Genomic DNA, 21,675 nt, shown 5'->3' on the forward strand with positions numbered 1-21,675 from the left:
CAAGGCTGTCAGGATATATAAGGTATAGTTCTAAGAGAAGTTGTTGAGGTAAATCAACTAATCACAGGCCTCCTTGGTCGGTAGTGGGGGCAGCACTGCATGGCTGGCCATTGCAGGTACAGTCACCTTTTGGATACCATCTGTTTTTAATAGATTGATCTCTGGAAAATCAACTTCTTAATATTTTAAATAAGTAGGAGCATAAACATTTCTCCAGAGTTTTAAGTGCAGTGATGATCCCTTTTTCTTATTAGTACTTAAAAGCAGATACAACTCTGTAATTCTGACCACTGGGTGAATGTTTAAGTAGGGCATTTGCTTAAGACTGAATCAATAATGAACTGCAGTAAAGTTTAGAGTTATGAAGCATGCCTTTTAAAAAAGACCTGGATCTTTACTTGGCTGTACACCTAATACTCTTTTAGTGTAACTCGACTGTTTCATCTGAATAATGAGCATGGATGAATTCATAATGGATAACACTCCTCATTTCCTTCAGTGTGTTTTTGTTTTAATTTGCTTACCAAACTCATCCCAGAGAGCAATGTAGTAATTCTGACTTGCTGCTTCCTTCAGGATGAGTGTCAGAATGGCTCAAAAGGATACCTGAAGGACTCTTTCTTCATACCTGAAGATACTTATGTAGAATTAATAAGGATGTAATGTGTTTTCCTCTGAGATACAGTGAACAGTGTTTAAAGGTTTTTATTTTTTTAATTTGCCATCATAGGTTACCTCTGCATCGTTTTCAGTGCGAAGGTAATACCAGTAGTAATACTTCACACTGATCTTGTAATACATTGTTTTCTGGACTTGAAGAACTTAAGAGGTTTTCTGAGGCTTAAGTATGTTACTATAGTTTTATTTGACAGCCGAACCAATGTAATGGTGAAGTCAGGCTCTTTTCAGCACTGTGTGGAGACAGGATGAGGGGAAATGGCCAGAAACTGGAGCACAGGAAGTTCTGCATGAATGTGTGCAAGAACTTCTTTATGGTGACGGTGACAGAGCACTGGAACAGGCTGCCCAGGGAGGTGGTGGAGTCTCCTTCTCTGGAGATATTTAAGACCTGCCTGGATGCCTACCTGTGTGACGTGGTGTAGGGAGCCTGCTTTGGCAGGGGGGTTGGACTCGATGATCTCTAGAGGTCCCTTCCAACCCCTACGATTCTGTGATTCTTTCCCAGTACCAACCAAAGTACAGTGAGTGTAAACCAATAGAGGGTTTAGGAAATAAGGATGAACAATCTTGGTGTTCAGGATGTTTCTTTTTTTCCTATTCTTTTTCTTTCTGTTCTGCAGAAAATATTTAAATTGAAAAGGAAAAAGTAACAAGAAAACCCTTCAATTGAAATTAGAAACGAAGACAAAACTATGTTATGCTGCAAATATTCTTAAAAATGCTTTCTTTAGACTAATTCTTCAGGATAATGCAGTTAAAAGGGGAGTTGTTTTAACATAGCAAGTACATCTTTCCCTAATTAATTTGAAGTTACTTTTTGCCAAGATAGTTGAAAGATACAACAGACACAGAGAGGGCAATAATACTAAAGCAAATATAACGATAAAGCAAGTTCTTAGCTACAAAACACAGTTTTTCAATGTAGTCTCTATCTTTAGCTATGCATTTTCACTGAGAATGAATAGGAGCTGGGTATCATGCTGGTAACAAATGGCACTAGTGGAGGTGACCCACCACTTCTTTGTGCTCACATGCACACTTTGGTGTTTATAAACATTCAGCAAGTGTTGATGAATGTCAGTAGATGCAGTTTTTTTCTGTATGGAGTAATTCAGCTTTTGCTTCATATGTACTTCCATGTCAGCTGCCATTTTGTCTGACTGCCCCTCTGCTGCCATCGGTCTCCTGGCAACAAAATGCAGTAGAAAATTGATGGGAAGGTTCAGCCTCTGCTGCCATATCACCTACATCCGCCTCTGATATCATGGGCCAACATAATAAAGTAATAGGTGTTACTTTTGGAGTAGCTATTGTGCATGTCTTCCCAGCCCTAGGATAGTCCGTAAAAGGCTGGACACTGTATGTAATAAAAATCTTATTTTACAGAGGCATTAAATGTTAAGCTATTTTCCTTTAAGATGCATTAACATTTGACAGATTAATGTTCCTATAACTCTCCAACGTCAATGGAGTATTTACCAGCAGGACAAAATCAGCTCTTGCCTATAGTGATTACATAGCAGTGATAGCAGCAGTGTAGACTTAAATTCAGCCCCTATGAGTAGCCTTGTGGCTCTCCTGTGGACCTGCTCCCACAGCACCGTATATTTCACGTGCTGGGGCCTCTGGACTTGGATGCAGTTCTCCACATGGAGGACAAGGGCAGAGCAGAGGGGGGACAACAGCATGATATCCTTCAGTAACTCATGGTCCTTTGGGTGGCCTTGGGCTGTTTCTTCTGGCTTTACTTCTCCTAGCTGTGCTGTCTTAATGTAGAAGTCTACTAATCAATGGTTTGTCCTTTTTCTTTTAAGCTTTTAAATAACAGAATGCTCTTTACTCCATAATTGTGAAGTTCATATGTTTTTCCTCTGAAAGCTATTATTTGGGTCCAAACTAAAAGAAAATAATTTCCAGTATTTCATCGGAATAAAGGGCTGATTTCAAAGGCTTTTCCTCTTTCAGTAAATGATGTTCTTTGTGCCTGTGCAAGCGCTGGGTTCAGTTGCCCTTGATGCAGGTCACGAGTGCTTTCTCCAGTTGGAAGTAAGGTTTTCTCAGTTTTTAAGTGTTAGTGAGGAATATCTGTGATTTGGGAAGGTAGTGCTCATGATCTTGTCCCTTTTGCATTTTTAAGATGCACTGGGGTGAGTCTTTTCTCAGTTATTTCTTTGAGAATGTGACTGGATGAAGAAGCATGCTTTTTATTTTACAGTATTTTTTAACTTGAAAGCAGGAGAAACAGGTAAGCAGGAAGAAAAGGAAAATGAGCATCTGGTAACATGTATAAAAAACCCACTGCATTCTCCAGCATGATGTTTTCTGCTGTTGAGAAATAATTTACAAATGTTTTTACTTTATGGGAATCTCAGCCAGAGAATAAATTGTTGTTTTGTGGAAGGAGTAGTGCAGAAGTGAATAGTTAATTCGTCCGGTAGTTGATGTAGTTATGCTACATACATTCTTAGGTAGACTCTGCTTTTGGAAAGCTAACACATTAATGTCAGTTACAGGGTGAAGTGATTATTATGCTAAATATCAAGAGATAATATGATTGAGAGCCTGTTCCATGAATAAAAAAGTCTTAATATTTTCCTCTTGTCTTTATTATGATTTGACCACCCAAAGCCAGTTGTGTGCTTTCTGTGTCTAGTAGAGACAGCAGTGGGGTGCTGTCCCTTCCCATTTGCTATGTCCCGCCAGCCACAGGTGAGCACACATGTGCAGGGCTCCTGACAAAGCATTAAGCTTCAGAGCTGCCGCGGGGCCTCACCCAGTGTTGGGTGCAGGTGCCAGATGCATCTGCTTATAGAGGCTGTATTGTACTGCTCTGGTTGGGGCCCTTTAGAGGACTTTGCGCCGTGGACTATTTGCAGAACTTCCAGACAACCGTGGCTTTGTTGTAAACTTGTAGTGTTTGTTAGGTGATTAGGATCCAACCGTTGCATTCAGCTGTGCTTTTGGGTTTGCTGTTGTTTCTCATTTTCTCCCTTTCTGATGTTTTGTTTCCTTTCTCTTTCCCATAAAGCAGCAAGGTGAAAAGAATACAAATGGTACCTCATACAAAATCTATGAATTTCCACTCTCAAATCAGCTTCACTCTCAAACTTGTTAATAACCTTTTCCTCTGTCCTATGAGGTTCTGCTTTGTACTTCTGCTTCATGTTGCTGCAAGTGTATCTGGTGTTTCACTGAGATGGGAAAGCTGTAAAAGTTAATGTTAAAAACACTTAGATGTTTGAATCCTGCCTAAAAAACATGCACTGTAGTTATGCACCGTAGTTGAGCAGTGTGCCTTTGGAGTGAGGAAACGTGCTATTTTGGTTTAGTAAGAATGCCGTATTAATGACTTTATATTTTTATGTAATATCGTCAAGGAGAGCTACTAATGCTCCTGCCTGTGTATTTAAGACATTAATAGTGACATTTTCAGGGAGTTAAAACATGAACAGAAAATAGTTTGCCTGTGCTTTGTCCTTGCTGTCTGTCTGCTGTTTCCAAGCAGGGCTCCCAAAGCCCTCACCTCGTGTGTGTGTGTGCACTGCCTCAGCCCTGCCAGCTGTGCAGCCACTTGGGCTGATGTGCCCTGCGTGGCACTGCCTGGAGCTGGTGGGCTGGTGCAGGTGAGCAGCAGGCCCTGCCAACATACACACCAATGTGACAGAGGTGGAACAAACTGCTGTATCCTGCAGCCTGCATTAGAGAACACTGTTGTTCTTGTGAGCCCTAAGAAACTTGGGGCTTTACTCTGATTGCTAATGCACTTAATGAACAAACCATAAAAACCCACAGAAACTTTTGGATGAGTCCCGAGTTTGTTTTTCATTGTTGGCTTTTTTTCCTTCTTTAAAACTGTCTGTGTTTCCATAATGCAAGTAAGATGTTTGCTGTAGAAGTGGCACGGGCGTTTAGCAGCTTGGGAGGAGCAACAAAAATAGAAACATAACTGATTCCTAACAGTTGTCCTCAGGCCTTGTAGGGTAACAGAGTTAAGCCTTTCCCTGCTCTATCCATTTAAATGCCCAGCAACTAAGCAGGGATTTTCAGCACAACCTCAGAACTGTTCCCAGGTTCCATTTAAAAGGTTGGTGAAAACTTGAATGCTAGTTCTCCAGAAGCTGTGCATTGATGTACTCCTGCTGAAGCACAGTAAGAAGACTGACATGTTACAGCATATCTTCAGGCTGTTATTTCTGATGGTTTAATGCAGAACCTACCAATCAGACAGACTGTACACTTTCATGACCACTTATTTGTGGTCATGAAAAATCCAAATTGAGCATCTGAGAAGCAATAAAACCTCTGGGGGTCGGTAGATTTTTGGCAATAAGGATGACCCTGAAAATCAAGAAACTCAGATTTGTTACATTGGTGAAATATGGTAACAGCTGTGGCTTTGTGTATTGCTTCACCTGTTCTATTTTCTCTTTGAGAGAGATGAGTTAAATAACATCCCCCAACTGCCTGGTGGTGTTTTTCCAACTTTTAATTACTGATTAGTTTCCTTGTGTTCAGTGATCTGGAGAGCTGGATTTCTCAAGAAGGGCCAGTATGAGATCTGTTTAGTGAAAGCCTTTACAAAGTTGGTCAACTCTTTGTTAAAGTACTTGAAAAGCAGTCTGATTTTTCAGGCTTCTGTTGTTCATTTATTTTGTTAGATTGGAGGCATGGAAGGTTGGAGGAAGATAGGATAATTGCAGTAAAACACCTGTGTTTATTATGGTAAACTTAGACTTCTGCTTACTGGAAAAGTTAAATATTAATAGTATCCTCTTTGATCTGATTCAACGTCCGTGTTTGGTCAGAAATCTGTGCATCCTCATTGTCCTTCACGGCCTGGTGGGAAAAGTTGTAGTTGTAACTGACTTTAAATAGGAAATGCTACTTCTACTTCTGTCTTAATGCATTTTCTGTCAGTCTGTATCGTCCTGAAATTGAATGTAGTAGGATTGAAAACCTCAAAGAAACTTGGAAGCAATGACTTCATATTTTCTTTTTTTATGTAACTTAAAAGAACGGCTTTAGCTGTATTTTTTTTAATGAAATATTTATGCTGGAGTGATTAATGCAGATTACTTTGCGGAAGGGAAAGCAGAGAAATCACATTGTTATCTCCACCATCCTAGTTGATTACAGCTTAAGTGGGGTGGGGGGGGAAAAAGTAATATGGTGTGATAGACTCCTACAGAAATGGAAGTGTTTTGAGATGAACTTTAGACCACACTGCCTATTCAGTCTATAGGGATGAGGCTGAAATAATACTGTAAACCGTATATTATTATATACACACGTATATAACCTATATACTAATAGAACACATGTTTTTTTTTGTCATCTTGATCTTTGCCACAAGTCATAACTTTGACAGCTGCAGAAATAACTATTAGATGCTGTGCTTGCAGTGTTACCAGGTAGCTCCAAGAAAATGGCATAATGCTACTCTATTAAAGGAAAGCTGTATGTGCCTCCTTTGCATACACATTGTTAGTACGTGAATTGGCCCTGGTGTATTGATATCTTCAGATATGTTCTCATTAAAATGTCAAACTCTATGAATAAAAGAAGTCTGAAACTTTTGTTATCTAACAGTAGCATAATTGTCTGATCTTTCGTACTGCTTGGATCCCGTATCTACTTGCAGTACCCTGGGCAGTTCTATGTTTTAGGACTGGTTGTAAAATACATATACTCTTTTCTCGTTCTGAATATTACATCTGTAAGGTGTGTCCTCTTGAAACACAGGAACTCGCTTCAGCACTTTGAGAGTGCTATGCATGAACAGTGGTTGCCCTGATATTCATAGAACTAGTGGGCTTACTGCATGGGAACTTTGTAATGTATAGTGTTGTTTAGCAAACTTCAGAGCCAGTATATAAACTACACCTTTAGTGCAATCATTCAACTTGCTACTTTATATGGAACTCCTAAGTCCAGCCAAGTAATAACCTTATTTTGCTGAGGATTTCTTTTTGGTTTGTTTTTCTTACATAAAACAGCCCCAGTTCAAAGCTCCTGCCTTATAGTTAAATAAAAGTGCTCTCTTTTTTCCATCTTCTCTCTAGGTAATAAAGGAATGAGCCAAGTATCTTATGAAGGACTTCCCATATATGTACTGCAAAGTGATACATATTTTTAGACACTTCCACAGTAGACATGCTTGTTGCTCTCAATTTTAGACACATTGTAATTTCCTGGCCAGAAGTCTGTTTAATTTTCCTCTCAAAAATAAATAAATAAAAAGAGAAGCTTAAAAGGAATTGATGCTGTAAATAACATTTTCTTGCACAGTTTTGAAATGCATTATGATGATATCTCGTAACTCTACACAATGACTTTTATTGGGCTCTGTTTAGTGAATTAGCCTTGTCTGTGCTTGGCAAGCCTCGGTGGCCTTTAATACATGGTTTTCCATGCTTCTACTGTTCTTCATTTGGTTAAAAGTAAAATAAACGTTGCATCTTAAGTTTTATGATTTCTCCTGAAATCTTATTCTAGCCTATGATAGGAATATTAACTCACTGGCTAAACAGAAATCATGAAGTCCAAAGTTGCGGCAGTTGTTTGATCATAAAGAACACAGAAGTTGGGACTGTGAAGAAGAGGAAATGTGAGAAGGCTCGTAAAAGTGTTAACGTGATTGTGCTTATCTCAGTGATGTCTGATAAGGCTGATACTGATGGATGTATTTCCCCTCTTGTTAAAAGGACTGGTAGTGGTATTTGTTTTATCTTTTTGGGATGGGGGGACAGGTGGGTGGGAAGAGATAGTACACAGTAAAGCTATTCTTGTGAATTAGTGATGTTCAATAAATCAAACTTGGTGTATATATATATATATATATATATATAATGGGAGAGCATACATGTGTATAGATAGTCTTAAGACATATTTCCTTTCATTATATTTTTGATCCTACTATGAAGCATTTATAACATTCAGTTTCTCCACTGAAGTATTTGGGGAAGCTTATGCTTCTTACATGGAAGTACAAAAGTACTCTTAGCATCTTAGGAGCTCCTGATGGGCTAACGTTGAGCTGACTGCATTTAAAAGTAATTGTTATTTTCCTTGAGGAGAAGACCAAGTAATCAGGTGCCATGGGGGAAAGCCACATAACTAACTTGAGCAAACACTGTTATCACAGGCAAATGCATGGTCTTAAAAATCACGGTCTGACTCCCATTCACTTTTAAAGCCCCACTATGCAGAACCACTGGCAGCTATTAACGGGGCTCCAGGAGGTGGAACACTGGGATTAGTGATTGTTATTAAGTTTCTGGTGCTAATAATTTACAGAATACAAGCCGAGTGGTGGTGGTACAAGTACAAAGAAGCCAGAGTGTATTTTAGAAGTCATTATTTTGGAGGTGCTGGGAGAGTTGGCTCATGATTTTGGAATGTGTGCTGTTAACAAGGCCTCCTTTGAAGAACTCTCTGTAGCCCAGTGTTGAAGGCACTCAGAGACTAACCATAATTAATACAGCCTTTCAAATTAGTGCTGAAATTCATCAGCCGGTTCCAAAATTTGACCTTTATATCTCACTAATAAAGTACAACCTCTTTATTTCTTATTTAGTAAGAGGAAAATGAAATGCTTGGAGTGTAACTCTGAATGTATTCATAATAGAAGTGATGAAAAATGAGTATGAGGTAATGGGAGGTACTAGGTTAGGTAATATTACTTGAATCGAGTTGTGAAAGAAAGGTTGATGCAGTGTCCTAAAGTGTTGCTCGGTCTGCACGCAGGAAAACAAGCTGGCTGCATGGACAGAGCAATGAATATGGGATGTGCACCGTTCTTATGGACGTCCCTTGGCAATGCCGTATGTGTGACTTCCTCCTCCCGCCTGCTTTACTTCTTCAGCTTGGGGGCAGCTCTGAGGCTCTAGGTTTTTTCCGATGGTTTTAAAGCAGATTTAGTGGAGCGTATGCCGGCCCCTGTATGATGCGTTTTAGCTTGGGCTGCGCTGTGTGGCTCCACTTATTGCCCAGCGGCCCTTCTTCACCTGCTGCGGGCAGCCGCTGCTGCAGCGCCCCGTGCCACTCATCCTGCGCTGAACGGAGCAGTGCTTGGCATTGAATAGAATTAATTCCTGAATCGTAACATCGCTTGGAAGTTTTAAATCAAACTCGGCGAACTGCAGACGGCTTTTTCTACTCCCGTATAGTTCGAAGTAGCGGTGCAGATGGGCTGCAAAGGGGCCTTTCGCTGACCGGCTGATCGCGCCGCCTCCCGCCGTCCCTTTCCGCAAAGGGAACGTGGTTTCTGTCCGGCGGGGCCGTGCCGTGGGCACCCTGCGGGCGGGGCCGGCGCTGAAGGGTCCCTCGGGGAGCGCCCCCCGTCGTTGCTCCGTCCCGGCCCCGCCCCCGTCCCGCCGCCCGCCTCCGCAGTCGGTGCGCGCCCCCCGGGCCCTGCGTCAGCGGGAGGGCGCGCGGCGGCGGGTCGGCGGTGCAGCCGCCAGCAGCCGGCACCATGCTCAGCCTGCAGGACTCGCTCTTCTTCGAGATCAGCATCAAGTCCCTGCTCAAGTCCTGGAGCGGCGGCACCGGTGAGTGCGGCGCTGCGACGGGAGACGCGGCCCCGCGCCCGGTCGGCTGCTGCGTGCGGCCGCGTGGAGCTGAGCCGGGACGGCAGTTGTAGCGGTCCTGGGACGGGGCACGGCGTGTCGGCACTTATGTAACCGGGCTTTGGGACTTTGGGCGTGTGAGGCGTTAATTTGAGCCGCCGTTATCCCAGGGTGATGAGGCTCCCTAAGGCGGCGGGCAGCAGGGTGCCTTACAGCGATCGTTGCAGCTGCGGAAGGCACTGTGCCGTGCCGTGCAGTGCTGTACTGTGCTGTGCTGTGCTGAGCCGAGCCGACGCATCTCGGACTGGGCTCCCACTGAGACTGTTCAGGCTGAGGAGGGCCGTGGTGCTGGGCAGGGGCAGCCACACTGCCCTTGCTTCACCCCACCCGCAGCCCTTGCGCAGGGCCACTGCTGCCCGAGCATGACTGATAGAGAGTGATGGGGTGACAGGCTGTACGTTGCCCAACATCCCTCGCCTTGTGTTTGTAACAGCAAAAGAACAGCTGTAGCAGGATGCATCCTGTGTGTCAGCTGGGTGTGAGCTCTGCGAGGTGCTGCCCCAGGCTGTTCCTCACCAGCCCTCTTCTGGAGCTGCTGGGGTTTGTGATGCACACACGTTCTGCTCAGAAAGACTGGTAAGGAATTAGCAGTGTGTTTGTTGGCTGGGTATATGCCGGCACCTGGCATGCCCCAGCAGCCCAGGCATGGTTTGCTTCTGGCACTGATGCTGAGATCTGTGTTGTGGACTGGCAGCCTCCAGATGGACAGCTCTAACTTGAATCCCAGAGTATCTCAAAGCTGACATCCCTCTGCTGCTTTTATGCCTGTCTTAAGGGTTCAGCTGTTCCAGGTTCTGCTTTGTACTCTGCAGTTAACTGATGTTCTTGCTGACTCATAAATAACTGTAATTTAAGCATCTATTTAACAGTACAAGTTGAAGATGTCATGAAAAGGATCACGAATCCCCGAGGTTGATTTTACTAATGCATATTATTTCCAACTTGAAGCAGAACACGGGATGCATTCGGTTGCAACAAATTGAGCCTGTAGCTGGCTAAATAAGTGCTGTGTCAATAAGAAGGCAAACTGCAGGCTCGTGACCAGACAGCAGCGCTGGCTGTGACGGGGCGATGATGGTAACAAAGGGTATGTGAGGAGAGGCTACACAGCATCGTGCTCCCCCTGTGCCCTCTGCTGTATGAGCAGCAGCTCCGTGGCCCTGCCGGGAGGTGGGATGGTGCTGAGCTGCTGCACTTCAGCCTGTGTTCCTCACTGTGGTGGCTCCACTCATATGAGCGGACACAGTTGCAGCTGCTGCGGTGTGCGGCTGGGCACAGGCCTGAGCTGTAACTCACACCCAGGCCTCTTGCTTTCTGTCCCCTCAAACATTTTCCAATCAAGTGATGCAGTGTGTGCAGAGCAAGGAGTTACGTAATATTTATGTTGAGCATGTGCTCGGAAATTCAATAAACTCGCATCTGCTGAGAGATTACGTAAGAAAGGTTTCTCCTGTGTTTTCTTAAAGAATTTTTAAGTAACTTGAGAACACTGTATGCCGAGGAGTATCAGAGCAGAAGTGCACGTGCTTGTGCACGTTTATATAAGCGCTCATACAGAGCATGTCCTGCTCCCGCAGACCCCGGCTGAGGGCTTGCTTAGCTTGCACAATGGTGCTGCAGTGCTGGCCTGGCTGAGGTTTTATTGTAGTTGATCTTTCTTCTTTCATTGACAACAATGAAGTGACACTTGTATGGCCTAGTTTCAGAATGCTGTCTCTCTGCCAACAATTTTAGGCATTACTTCTTTTTGAAGGGAGTCAGGCGTGGCCTTTTAAACCAGTGCTGTAGGGAGGGTGTTCCTGCCCAAGGATTGTTTGCTTGCTGCAGCGATGGATGGAATGGTGACTTCATGTGAGCTTGTTTTGGGGTTGTGTATCTAAGAAGTTGTAGCCACTATAATGCATCTGAGTCCTAAAGGTGGAAAAAACATGTGACATGAAAGTTACAAGTCCTGTTTATCTCATTGAAGGATGTATCTTCAGAAAGAAAGAAGACTGAATGGAGGTGAATTAGCGTAGCTCCAGCTGCTGAGCATCGGCAGGTAGCTTGGAGCCATCTGCCTGGTGATGGGGTGAAATCATGTGGGTTCAGGGCTGCTCTCCTTCCCAAGGATTACCCAAGTGAAGCGTGCTTTCTCTGTTAACAAGAAATGGACTTTTGGCTCTCAGGAGAGTTACTGCTCCGCTATTGAACAAGTTTGATATTACAGGCATGTTTTTGCCCTGTGGCTTTTCATTTCATGGCAGATGATACGGTGTGCTTTAACTGACAAGGATGACATCACCTCAAATTGTCTTAACCGGGGCATGTATAGGAAGGGAATGTGTGACAAACTGTAGGACGAATGTTCTGTTGTTGGCCTTGTCCTTTGGGAGAAGATGGCTGAGGGCTATTGCAGAGCTGGGCATGCACTTGCCAGGAGGGCAGCTTTATTGCTTCTCCTGCATCTTGCTTCTGCTTAAAGCAATATATGCACAGTTTGTTAATACTTCAAGAATCATCACTCTGCTTAATTTCTACTTTCCTTCCCTGTAACTGTTAGACTGCAAAGAAAAATGAAGCATAGGAGGAGAAAGGAGTGTTAAAATGCTCCATGATTGCTTCTGCTCCACAATGTCCTTTGAGACAGTAGTAAGCAGTGGTGGCCTAGGGAACCTGCAGGCATTTCTAGTGGCAGGTGTATGTTACAGTAGCAAAATGTGCGCTGTTTCACTATCAAGAGATACCTTATTTTCATGGGATCATATTTGTTGCCTTTTAAGCATTATTGAACAGGTTATTAACTTTATTTCTCCAGCATTAGACATCCCAAATAATATTTAGTCCTCCTGAAGGAAATGTTTTGTTAATTGTCACCACGTATTTAAAAAGTCATGCTAGTGAGTACTTATATACTGAAACTCCATAAATTAGTTGTCACAATAAAGCAAAGTTATGGCAGCAGTTGACCACCCAATAAAATGAGAACTGATATCTGCATTTTGAGTAAAAAGGGATGATGGAATGCAGCCTCAGTACTTGGCCTTGTTTGTGAACTTTGGTGGCCTCTAATGATTGCCATGTGCACCGCGGGCATCCATTCAATTGAATGAAGTGGCACTAATGTTATGTGTAATCAGATCTTGTATATGAAGAAAAGGAACTACTTAAAGGGATTACTTTTTTTTTCTAGAGGTCAGTAAACAGGCTGGCAGGAGACAGGTAGACTGTAAGGTGATTCAAAGTGCTCAAATCGTTAGTACCCTCCAGCTGAAAAATGGATGCTCCCAAGTGAAAGTCTCCAAGGTGCTGAACTTCTGTTTCAGTTCTCTACTAGGTGCTGGAGAGGTGAGATGGGTGAGAATGGACACTTCACTCTGTGTCTGACCCCACAAAAGGGGCTTTGATCCAGATATCCAGACATGTCACAGAATCACAGAATTGTAGGGGTTGGAAGGGACCTCTAGAGATCATCGAGTCCAACCCCCCTGCCAAAGCAGGTTCTCCATACCATGTTACCTTCTTATCTGCCACCTTTTAGTGAGCAGGTTTGATTCATTACATCAGCAGAAATTTTCTTGGGAAGTTAGAGAAAGTTTTTCTTTCATTTAATGAGCCAAACCAGAGTTACGGTGAGGCAGAGTTGGGTGGAGCATGGGCTGGTGTGCAGGAAGGGCTGGGACCGGCTGCCCACGAGTACGATGGTGACTGCTGCTTTCAGTGCCTGGTGCATCAGCTCAGCTGGGCTGTGGAGCCGTGCTCTCACATGGGCTGCACACAAGCTTCCTTTATATTTGCTCATTTTATTTCTGCATGACTGTGTGAATCTTTTTTCCATAACTTTCACTCCTACTGAACACATCGGTGCATGTATTTTTTCCCATTCTTTGGCTGTATCTGTTTGATATCCACCTTCTGTACTTTAAAACTTGATGGAAGTTTGATGTAGATTGGGCGTAAGGGCCTGGAGGCTCATCAGAGAATGGGATGTGACCAGATTTTTAGAGATCATGAGTAGATGAGTATTTAAAATATTTTAGGCCTTAATTTTGGACTTTTCTAAATGTTGTCATGGCAAACCTTGAATTAGGATTTCTTTTGAAGATGATGTCATGTGTGGTTCTTCATATAAATGTTTAAATAAGCTGCCTGCGTTGTAGTAAGTACGATATGTGTTGGGCCATGCATTATTTATTTTCATCAGGCATAGATATGCTAGAATGAGCTTTCCTTCAGGGCATTCTTTCTATTAAAACAATATACCTTTTGCTAAACCCATAACTCAACTGGATTTCGTAATGATTCAGATTGCAGAAGAGAATGCTATTGAAAGGAGAAAGTGCCCCACATACAAACCCCTCTGTCAGCTGCTATTGCTAGAACAAACTGCGTGCTCTGCATGAACTTCAGGAAAGCTCCAGATAAACCAACTGCAGCAACCCATATCAAATATCCCATTTCTGCTGACTTCTTTCTTTTTTTAAAAAACTCTTGCTCTGCTGATTTTGTATTGGAAGGGGAAAGGTTCAGACACTGGAGATTTAACAGCATTTAAGAGATCACTGACAGAACAGTATTTATTTATTTAGAAAAGTGATTAAAATCTTCAGAGTGTTATAGAGCAGAAGTATTGTTTGCTATGTTATATATTGTTGGCATATAATTGCAATTATCCATTGTTTAAAAAAAAATAGATGTACATTCTTCCTTATTTGTCAAAAAAGTATAATCACAGAATCACAGAATTATCAAGGTTGGAAAAGACCTACAAGATCATCTAGTCCAACCATTACCGATACTTCCCAGCTAAATCATATTCATCAACACAACATCCAAACGTTTCTTGAACACTCCCATGGTCGGTGACTCCACCACCTCCCTGGGCAGTGCATTCCAATGCCTGACTACCCTTTCCGAAAAGTAATACTTCCTAATGTCCAGCCTGAATCTCCCCTGGTGCAGCTTAAAACCATTCCCTCTAGTTCTATCACTGATTACACAAGAGAAGAGGCCAACCCCCAGCTCACTACAACCCCCCTTGAGGAAGTTATAGAGAGCTATAAGGTCTCCCCTGTGCCTCCTCTTCTCCAGGCTGAAATGAAGGTAATCAAAGGGAGCTTCTAAATTCAGTTTGGATACAGTGCAAAATAAAGTGTGAATATAAACTTCAAGAGGAAAAGGCCGTTTTAAATCAAATGAGGTACCTGTAACCTAAAGTATATAGGGCCACAATGCTGTAAATATGAGTTGTTTGAACTCTGATGTTCCTAGAGCCTGTGCTGATGTCATGAGATGTCATGATGTCATTATATCTTTGTGTTTTTGGGGAGAAAATGAAAGGAAATTTACTGAAACACAATTTTGGATAATAAACTGCCAGGCTGCACTAACAAGAAAATAGATTGCTAAGTCATAGAGTTCCATAGTTTTAATGGCTTAATATTGGAATATTAATTATTGAGGTATTAAGGTATAGAAACATAATATCATCAACTTTATGTTGATAAATCTTACTAGGCTCATCCAGGAGCTATGGACCGATCAAGAAGTAAATATGGAGATGGTCAAAATGCTGAATTATTTATAGCTGGAAAATGTTTCAGTACAGTTACAGAAATGGATTTTTTTTATGACCCTTTAATTATTTACGTCAGCATTTAGACTTGGTGCCATTGATGGGTATAGTTAAAAGCAGACAATATACATAGCACAAATTTTCCTCCTTTCAGAGTAAATACTGAATAAATAATACTTTAAAGCAGTGCTAGAGAACAAGCATATGACTGAAAACAAAAATCCTTGCTCTTTAACTTTTCTCATTCTTCTCCTAAGAATAAAGAACTTGATAACATAAGGAGGAAGAAGAGTACTGTTTTCCCGATGTACATAGCTTCAGTGGCATTCATAATTCAATAGGCAGTTGGACTGGATGATCTTTGGCGGTGGTTCCAACTGGGCTATTCTCAAGTGTATATAGACGTAGACTGCTCTGAGAGTTTGGAAAGAAACAAAGAAAGACAATAAAGAAATAAACCACGCAACCTTTTGAGCTTCTAAAATATTTTGCTGTTAAAAGCAGCGGTGTTTGTAGGTTTCTTGCTTCAACAATCTGTTCAAGTTGTAGAAGTAGTTTATTGCTCAAAGAGATTCTAGGGAAACGTGACATAAATGACTCCTCTGGTCCTGCCCATTGGGCACAGCTGCCGTGTGGACTGAAACATCCTTTGTAGCCTGTTGCTGGTCCAGAAAGATGTTGTAGTGCCTTGAACACATGCAAGTCAATACTAACTAATTAAAGGATATTAGAAATAAATGTTACATCACAATGTGTAAAGCGCTGTAAGTAGCCCTATGAATTGTATATATTTTTTTCCTTGTTCATCATCCCTGTGTTTTTACTGCTGAGCTAGAACTTAGAGGAATTCCTCATCTGAAGGACTTGTTTGTGAGGTGCTGGTGCATTTGGGTTACTGTTCAATATCAGCTTAGCTGGTCTTAATGCAGAGCTGGTGTTGGGCTTAGGAAATAGTGTCTGACATCTCAGTGGAAACCTGTCTCTTTTCTCTCTTTGACATCTTGTTTGTGCCAGCTGTCAGCAAGACACAGCAGTTGGGCCAAACATCACCAGATTTGTACTGTTCTTTCAGCTACAAATGGGGTCTTGTCCTGGAAAAAAGGCAGGCTGGCAACTGATGCTTCATTTTGATGACAGCAAAGAAGAGAAAGGAGGAAGATAGCCCAGCTGTACTGAGATCTGGCTGAGATGGTCAAAGTTTCTTGGATAGCTGTCTGGGGTACAAGAACTTGTGACAGTCTGAATAGGGGTGTTAACTAAGGATGAATCTCATTGGTACTGAATCTCACTGTACCCAGATGCTGTCTTCCTCTTGTATGCCCCCTATGCAGGGCTTTGGTAGAGGTTATGCAAGTTTTCAGAATCAAACATGTACACACTGCTTATTCTAAAGACTTGAAGTTCTGCTTCCTTAGTTGATTTTAGTGTCAATACTGTTTTGCTAGGTATATTATTGGACTTTTTTAGTTCTTTCTCAAGGTTTATTATCTCTTCTTTACTTCTGTTAAGACCATTTACATTAATGGTGCCAAAAAAAATGGTCCCATATCCTTCGGAATAATTTGGTTTTATATTTACAGTTTTGAGGTTATTATGGCTGACTGCCAACAAATGACAATTAATATTGTCTAGTTTTAGCTCTTTCAGAGTTAGAGGGCCAGAAAGGTGCTGAAAAGCACACCAGTCTCATTTGTGCTGGACAGGCTTTTCACTGTTTCAGTCCTCAGGCATCCAATGGGCTCTCCTCATCCACTTGACTCCTGCCCTGTAGCTACTAGATTTTTATGGCATGACAAAAAGTATCACAGTATTTTACGGTGATATCAATATGTGACCGTACAAACTTAAATCCCATGTCAGCGAGGAAAAGATGAATGACGAGCTTTGAACATGCAACTCCAATTTCTAGGGCACTGGCTTACAGTGTAACTCAAGGGTGACCAAGGCTTGTTCCATTTCATAGCTTGATTTGGTCCCGTTCCAGATGTCAGCACTGAAGCACTGTTTGTGGCACTGCGGTCAGTCTCCAGGCCCTAATCCCTGCCGAAATCTGTAGTCACTGCAGCTGCCAAGCACAACTTGTTTTCCTTCCTCTATGCTTGCCATCCTCTGCAAGCAGAGTCGTTCTCATCTTATTAATGAAATCTGTATCTTACTACTTAAGAGTGATTAATGAAGTAGTGTGTTTTCTTAGAGTACATACAGATTTTCCCTGTGTGCCTCACATACTGATGAGGCTGAGGTTCAAAAACTTCATGAGAAAAGACAATGTTTCCAGCGCTGAGTAGGAATATTTGGGCAACATGTGAAAACGTTTTTAGTAACAGAATAGCAGAACAAGGATGAAGCAAGCATTGCATGGGTTTCAGGTGTGCTAGTATGTTTATATGTTGAAGTTTAGGAGGTGGGAGTGTTGCCTGCTGATCTGCACTACTTCTGGTCAGTAACCTGTGTGATGGTTTAAGTGGAGACAGAGAAAGCTAGAAGAAAAAAATCCTTTTTCTTTTGCCTTTTAATTCCAGTACAGCACAGCCCAAATCTTTTGAACAAGCAGTTTAACCATGCGTTTTGGAGTTCCATGGCCAAGCATATGATAACCTATTTTTGTTTCAGATGTGACCAGCCTCCTCCCCAGGATCTGACAAAGAGGCTGTTAGCTCTGAAAGCTTGGTGTGTTTACAGTAGCTAAGAATAGCACTGCACCACACTTGGTATTGTCTTCTTTCAGAGGTCCGGTTCTAGCACTGGGTGCGGTTTGAATGCCGTGTGAGCATTTACAGCTTGTCTTGTGCCGTGCCCTTGCATTGCTACTTTCTCTGAAGACTCAAAGCCCTGAAGCTGGTTGTCTATTTTCTAAGAAGATGCAAAACTGCAGATTCTTATTGGGTTAGTTTACTTATATTTGCGGTAAGCGTAGAGAAATTTCTTCAGGAGATCCAGTAAGAGGTCTAAGTGTCTCATGCTTAGTGATGTAAGAAGATCTTTAAGTAGGGCTTCGTTAGAGCTCAGTGCTGCGTTATGCTGTTACACCAAGACTTCAGAAGTGCAGAGGAATGTCAAAACAGTTGCTAATCATAGAAACAAAATAAGTTTGTGTTTGCATCCCAGAGTGCAGTGCTCAGTCATCTACATATTTCCTCATTTTCACATTCAACAAGTTTTTTTTCCCCACAAAAACAAACCTGCAAACAAACATTCTAGAGCCTCACCAGCCCTGCAGTTGACTTTGCTGGTGTCCCGTGGAGTTCAGTGAGTGAAAGGGAGTACATTTGGGAAACAAACACGCAAAAGACAACAGCTCATTTGGAAACATTGACTTCACAAAAATCTTATGAGATCTGCACGTGTCATCACAAGGAAACGTAAGCTGTACTATGAAAGATGGGGAAATGTTCTTTAAATAGACCCAATCGAGGCTAACGTAATTTGTCTTCAAGCTTTGTAGACATAGTTTTCATCTGATATACTAACATACTTACATGCAACAGTTGAAAAGAAAATGATACTGTCTCTTTATAGATTAAAAAGTGCACGATATGAAGTTATTGGCTACTTTACAACTGATGCTCTGGAGTTTTTTGCAAATCACTTTTTACAACAAAGCTGCTAATATTCATTACTTCTAGCACTAACTCAGGAAAGGTATCAGATTGACATTAATGAGATTAATTGAGGATAATGAGCATAATGAGGATAATGAGCAAAAGTCTTTTCCTCTTTCTGCAAGGAGCAGGAATTGCTCTTTTCTCAGAAGCCGGGAACGAGCAGAAGGGAGAGGGATATAAAACCAACTACCTTGGGTTGTGCAGGGCCAGGAAACGCCTTGCAAGAGCTGCTGGTTTCTGCTGGTTATGGGAATGATAGTTAGAAATCAGCTGTCTGTTAAGCCATTTATCACTGTGTTTGGATTCCTTCAGTGCTCCATCCACCACTTCCTTTTTTTAGGTACTACTCCTTAAAGCTTTACATATAGAGTTTAGTCTGTGCTTTCCCTCCTCCTCATGTAGTGAGCATGCAATAAAAATAGATATTTAGAAGAAATTCAGTCTTGTCGTTGCTATGGAAATGTGTGTTTTCTTAACTTACAGAACAATGTATATGGAAATCTGGAATTCTCTTTCCTTCTTCCTGTCCCGTCTGGTTTATCTTCCCACTGCTGCCTTCACCTCCTTTGTGCTTTTTAACTTAACATCATTTATCCAAGCACTGATAGCACACACACACACACACATATATATATATATATACACACACACACACACATACACATGCATATATATATAAATACATACATATATATATATACACATACATATATTTTGGGTTTTTACTGGTAAAGTTTGGTTGAATGCTGCAGCCATAACAATGAACTGTGAGATAGTATCAAAATATTCAGCTTTTACATCATTGATAAAGTTCTAATTGCTTGTGTTAGTAGAGAAGAATTAGATGGTGTGAATAGTTGGAATCAATGCCAGATAGCTTGCTACCTGAGCCGACCTCCTTCCAGTTGTCCTCTCGACTGCAAGAGTTGGAATGAAGAGAATAAGGGCATGTCTGCAGGGCGTTCACAGGCCTCTGCTGTTAAGTGTATTCATTTGGTAGTGCTGTCTAAAAGCCCTAAAACCACAACTGGTATGGCCATGAACCCGTGCTAATGGCTCCCTTTGAAAGTTAGGGAATACTGCTGGCTCAGGCCTCTTGGGAGCTCAGTTTACATTTTCCTGAGGGCACATGGATCAGAAGAACCAAGATAACAAGCCAAAGTCACACCATTCTGTCCCCGCTTTCCGTATTTAAAGGAAAGTTGTAATCATTACTTCTGTTGCAGTAGTGATTTTAAGTAAGACATAAACATGAGATAAAGCTCTATTAAATGCCTTAAGCACTTCTGCAGTTTAATCCTGTGGGAATAGAATCGCTTTGTTGCATTGTTACCAGAGGTAAGACTTACACTGTAGAAGCCCAATATTATGATACAGGAACAAGTATTAAAAGGAACCAAAACTTGTAGTGTTTTTTGGTTTTTTAAGCTGATCTTGCATGCAAACAGCTTTCTGGGAGTGAAACAAAGCTTGTTGAATACGTTGGCAGTTTAGAAGTACGTGATGAAATAATTTTGATGCCTTTCTGAGTGAAGGTTTCAATTCAAAATACTTTTTTCTTTAATGGAAATGGTTTTTCTGAGGAGGGTTTCTGTTCTGGCAGTTCTTCTACAAAAGAAATTATATAAACTGCCATTTTAGTGCTCTGACACTTTTATGGTCAGGATTTCCTGATGTCATGCTGTAATCAAGAATGACTGGGCAAGACTTGAGACAACTTAGTTTAAATCAATTTCCTCTTCCTCTGGACAAATCTTTGTGCTTTGTCATGTTGTTTTCAAACTGTGTGTGTATGGTTTGGTCTTTGGCACCCTACGCTATCCAACCTACCCACAAATATCTTCTTTTTCCTGTCCAATACTGCTTTGCATACATAGCCTGCCATAGAAGGCTCTGCAAAGTGATTTCCAGAGGAGCTGTAATTCTCTGTGCATGTGCTTGTAGCAGTCTCCACCAGTATTTCCTTTTAGGTTCTAACTCTTGTGATTTTAAAAAATGTAAATATGGTAAAATTAGTTTGATAAGACATTCTAGGGATATTTTTCTGGTTTGGTTTCTTAGATTTTCAATTTCTTCCTTTCAGAGACAGCTACTTGTATCATAGGCCCCACATTCCCCTTTGCCATCTCCTGCTGATTAGAATTATGTAGTGTGAGAGGTCAGCTGATTTGCAGCAGGGGTCTTTGAGACTGCAGCTTGTAGGAGCATTTGCAGCTCTCTGGTCTGATGTTCTCTATGGGCAGACATTGAAAGCCTGGCAGCAGCTGCTGTTCCACTGCTGACTGGCTGCCCTAAAGGACCAGGCACTGTCCTCATGGCAGAGCTGACCTCTTTTTCAGCCATGATATTTCTTAAGAAAGTTATTTCTGTTTTCTGCCTTCCATAGGTAGAAAATACCTGCACATCTGATTCAGATGCCTGTAAGTGATATATGTGATATACGTGACTCTTCTTCCTGTTCAATAACAATTCCATATTTACCGTATGAAGATAACATGTGTTACTTTGCTACTACCTTTATGGTAGTATGGTAGAATTACTTGGGGAGGATACGAGTCCAGTTTCTCTCTTCTTAAACTTATTATTTTTATAAAGAAAAGCAGCACCTTGGAATTTGAAGTAATAATTTGATTTCTGCTCTCTTCTCTCTGTTTTTGGAGACTGTTTCATTAGGTTTCTAGACAACATTGTACCAAGTGAAATTGTCAGAGGTCTTAACAGTAGTGGAGAAAAAAGACTACTTGGGAACAGCAAAGCTGCCAATTGTGAAGAACTTCAAACATGAAGATCATCAGTAGCAACTTGTATCTGCTAAGGGGGCTGCAATCTGTCGCAGATAACAGAAAGCTGGATACTGCCTTACTAAGACTTTATGTCTTAGAATTTCAGCTGTGTCTATGTTGGCTTGCAGTAATATTTCTGTTGCAGTTTACTAGTAGAGGAGTCTGTGTTTTGAGGAAGGTTAAAATCTCTTGCAGGTGTTTTCAGAGGCTGCAGGCAGGAAGCAGGGTATATGTGAGTACCTGTAGCTACAACACTGACAGCTGTTCTTTCAGCTGAGTCAATTTTCCGTAACAGTAGAAAAATGGCTTTACATGATGAAACTTGAGTAGATTGCGGTGAGGTTTTTGTTTCTGTTCTTTTAGACCGCTTGAAAACTCAGCTGTCATAGTATCAGTTTCCACAATATGCTCAAAAATCATATTCC

General features: G+C 41.7%; 1 protein-coding gene across 21 annotated transcripts in view; it reads left to right on the forward strand.

Moving 5' to 3' along the window:
• Positions 1-21,675, forward strand: part of FRYL (FRY like transcription coactivator) — a 139,044-nt gene that overhangs the window by 28,611 nt on the left and 88,758 nt on the right. For 2 of the 21 annotated variants that reach the window (XM_085547201.1, XM_085547203.1), the window contains exon 1: positions 9,094-9,230. The exons of the other annotated variants lie outside the window; for them this stretch is intronic. In XM_085547201.1, the coding sequence (XP_085403327.1) occupies positions 9,155-9,230 (76 nt within the window). In that variant the 5' untranslated portion in view covers positions 9,094-9,154. Of the gene's footprint in view, positions 1-9,093; positions 9,231-21,675 lie in introns of those variants that run through there. 21 annotated transcript variants of the gene reach the window in all.

Source organism: Coturnix japonica, chromosome 4 (assembly GCF_054131305.1).
Source record: "Coturnix japonica strain WE chromosome 4, WE-NBRP24, whole genome shotgun sequence".
Taxonomy (NCBI): domain Eukaryota; kingdom Metazoa; phylum Chordata; class Aves; order Galliformes; family Phasianidae; genus Coturnix; species Coturnix japonica.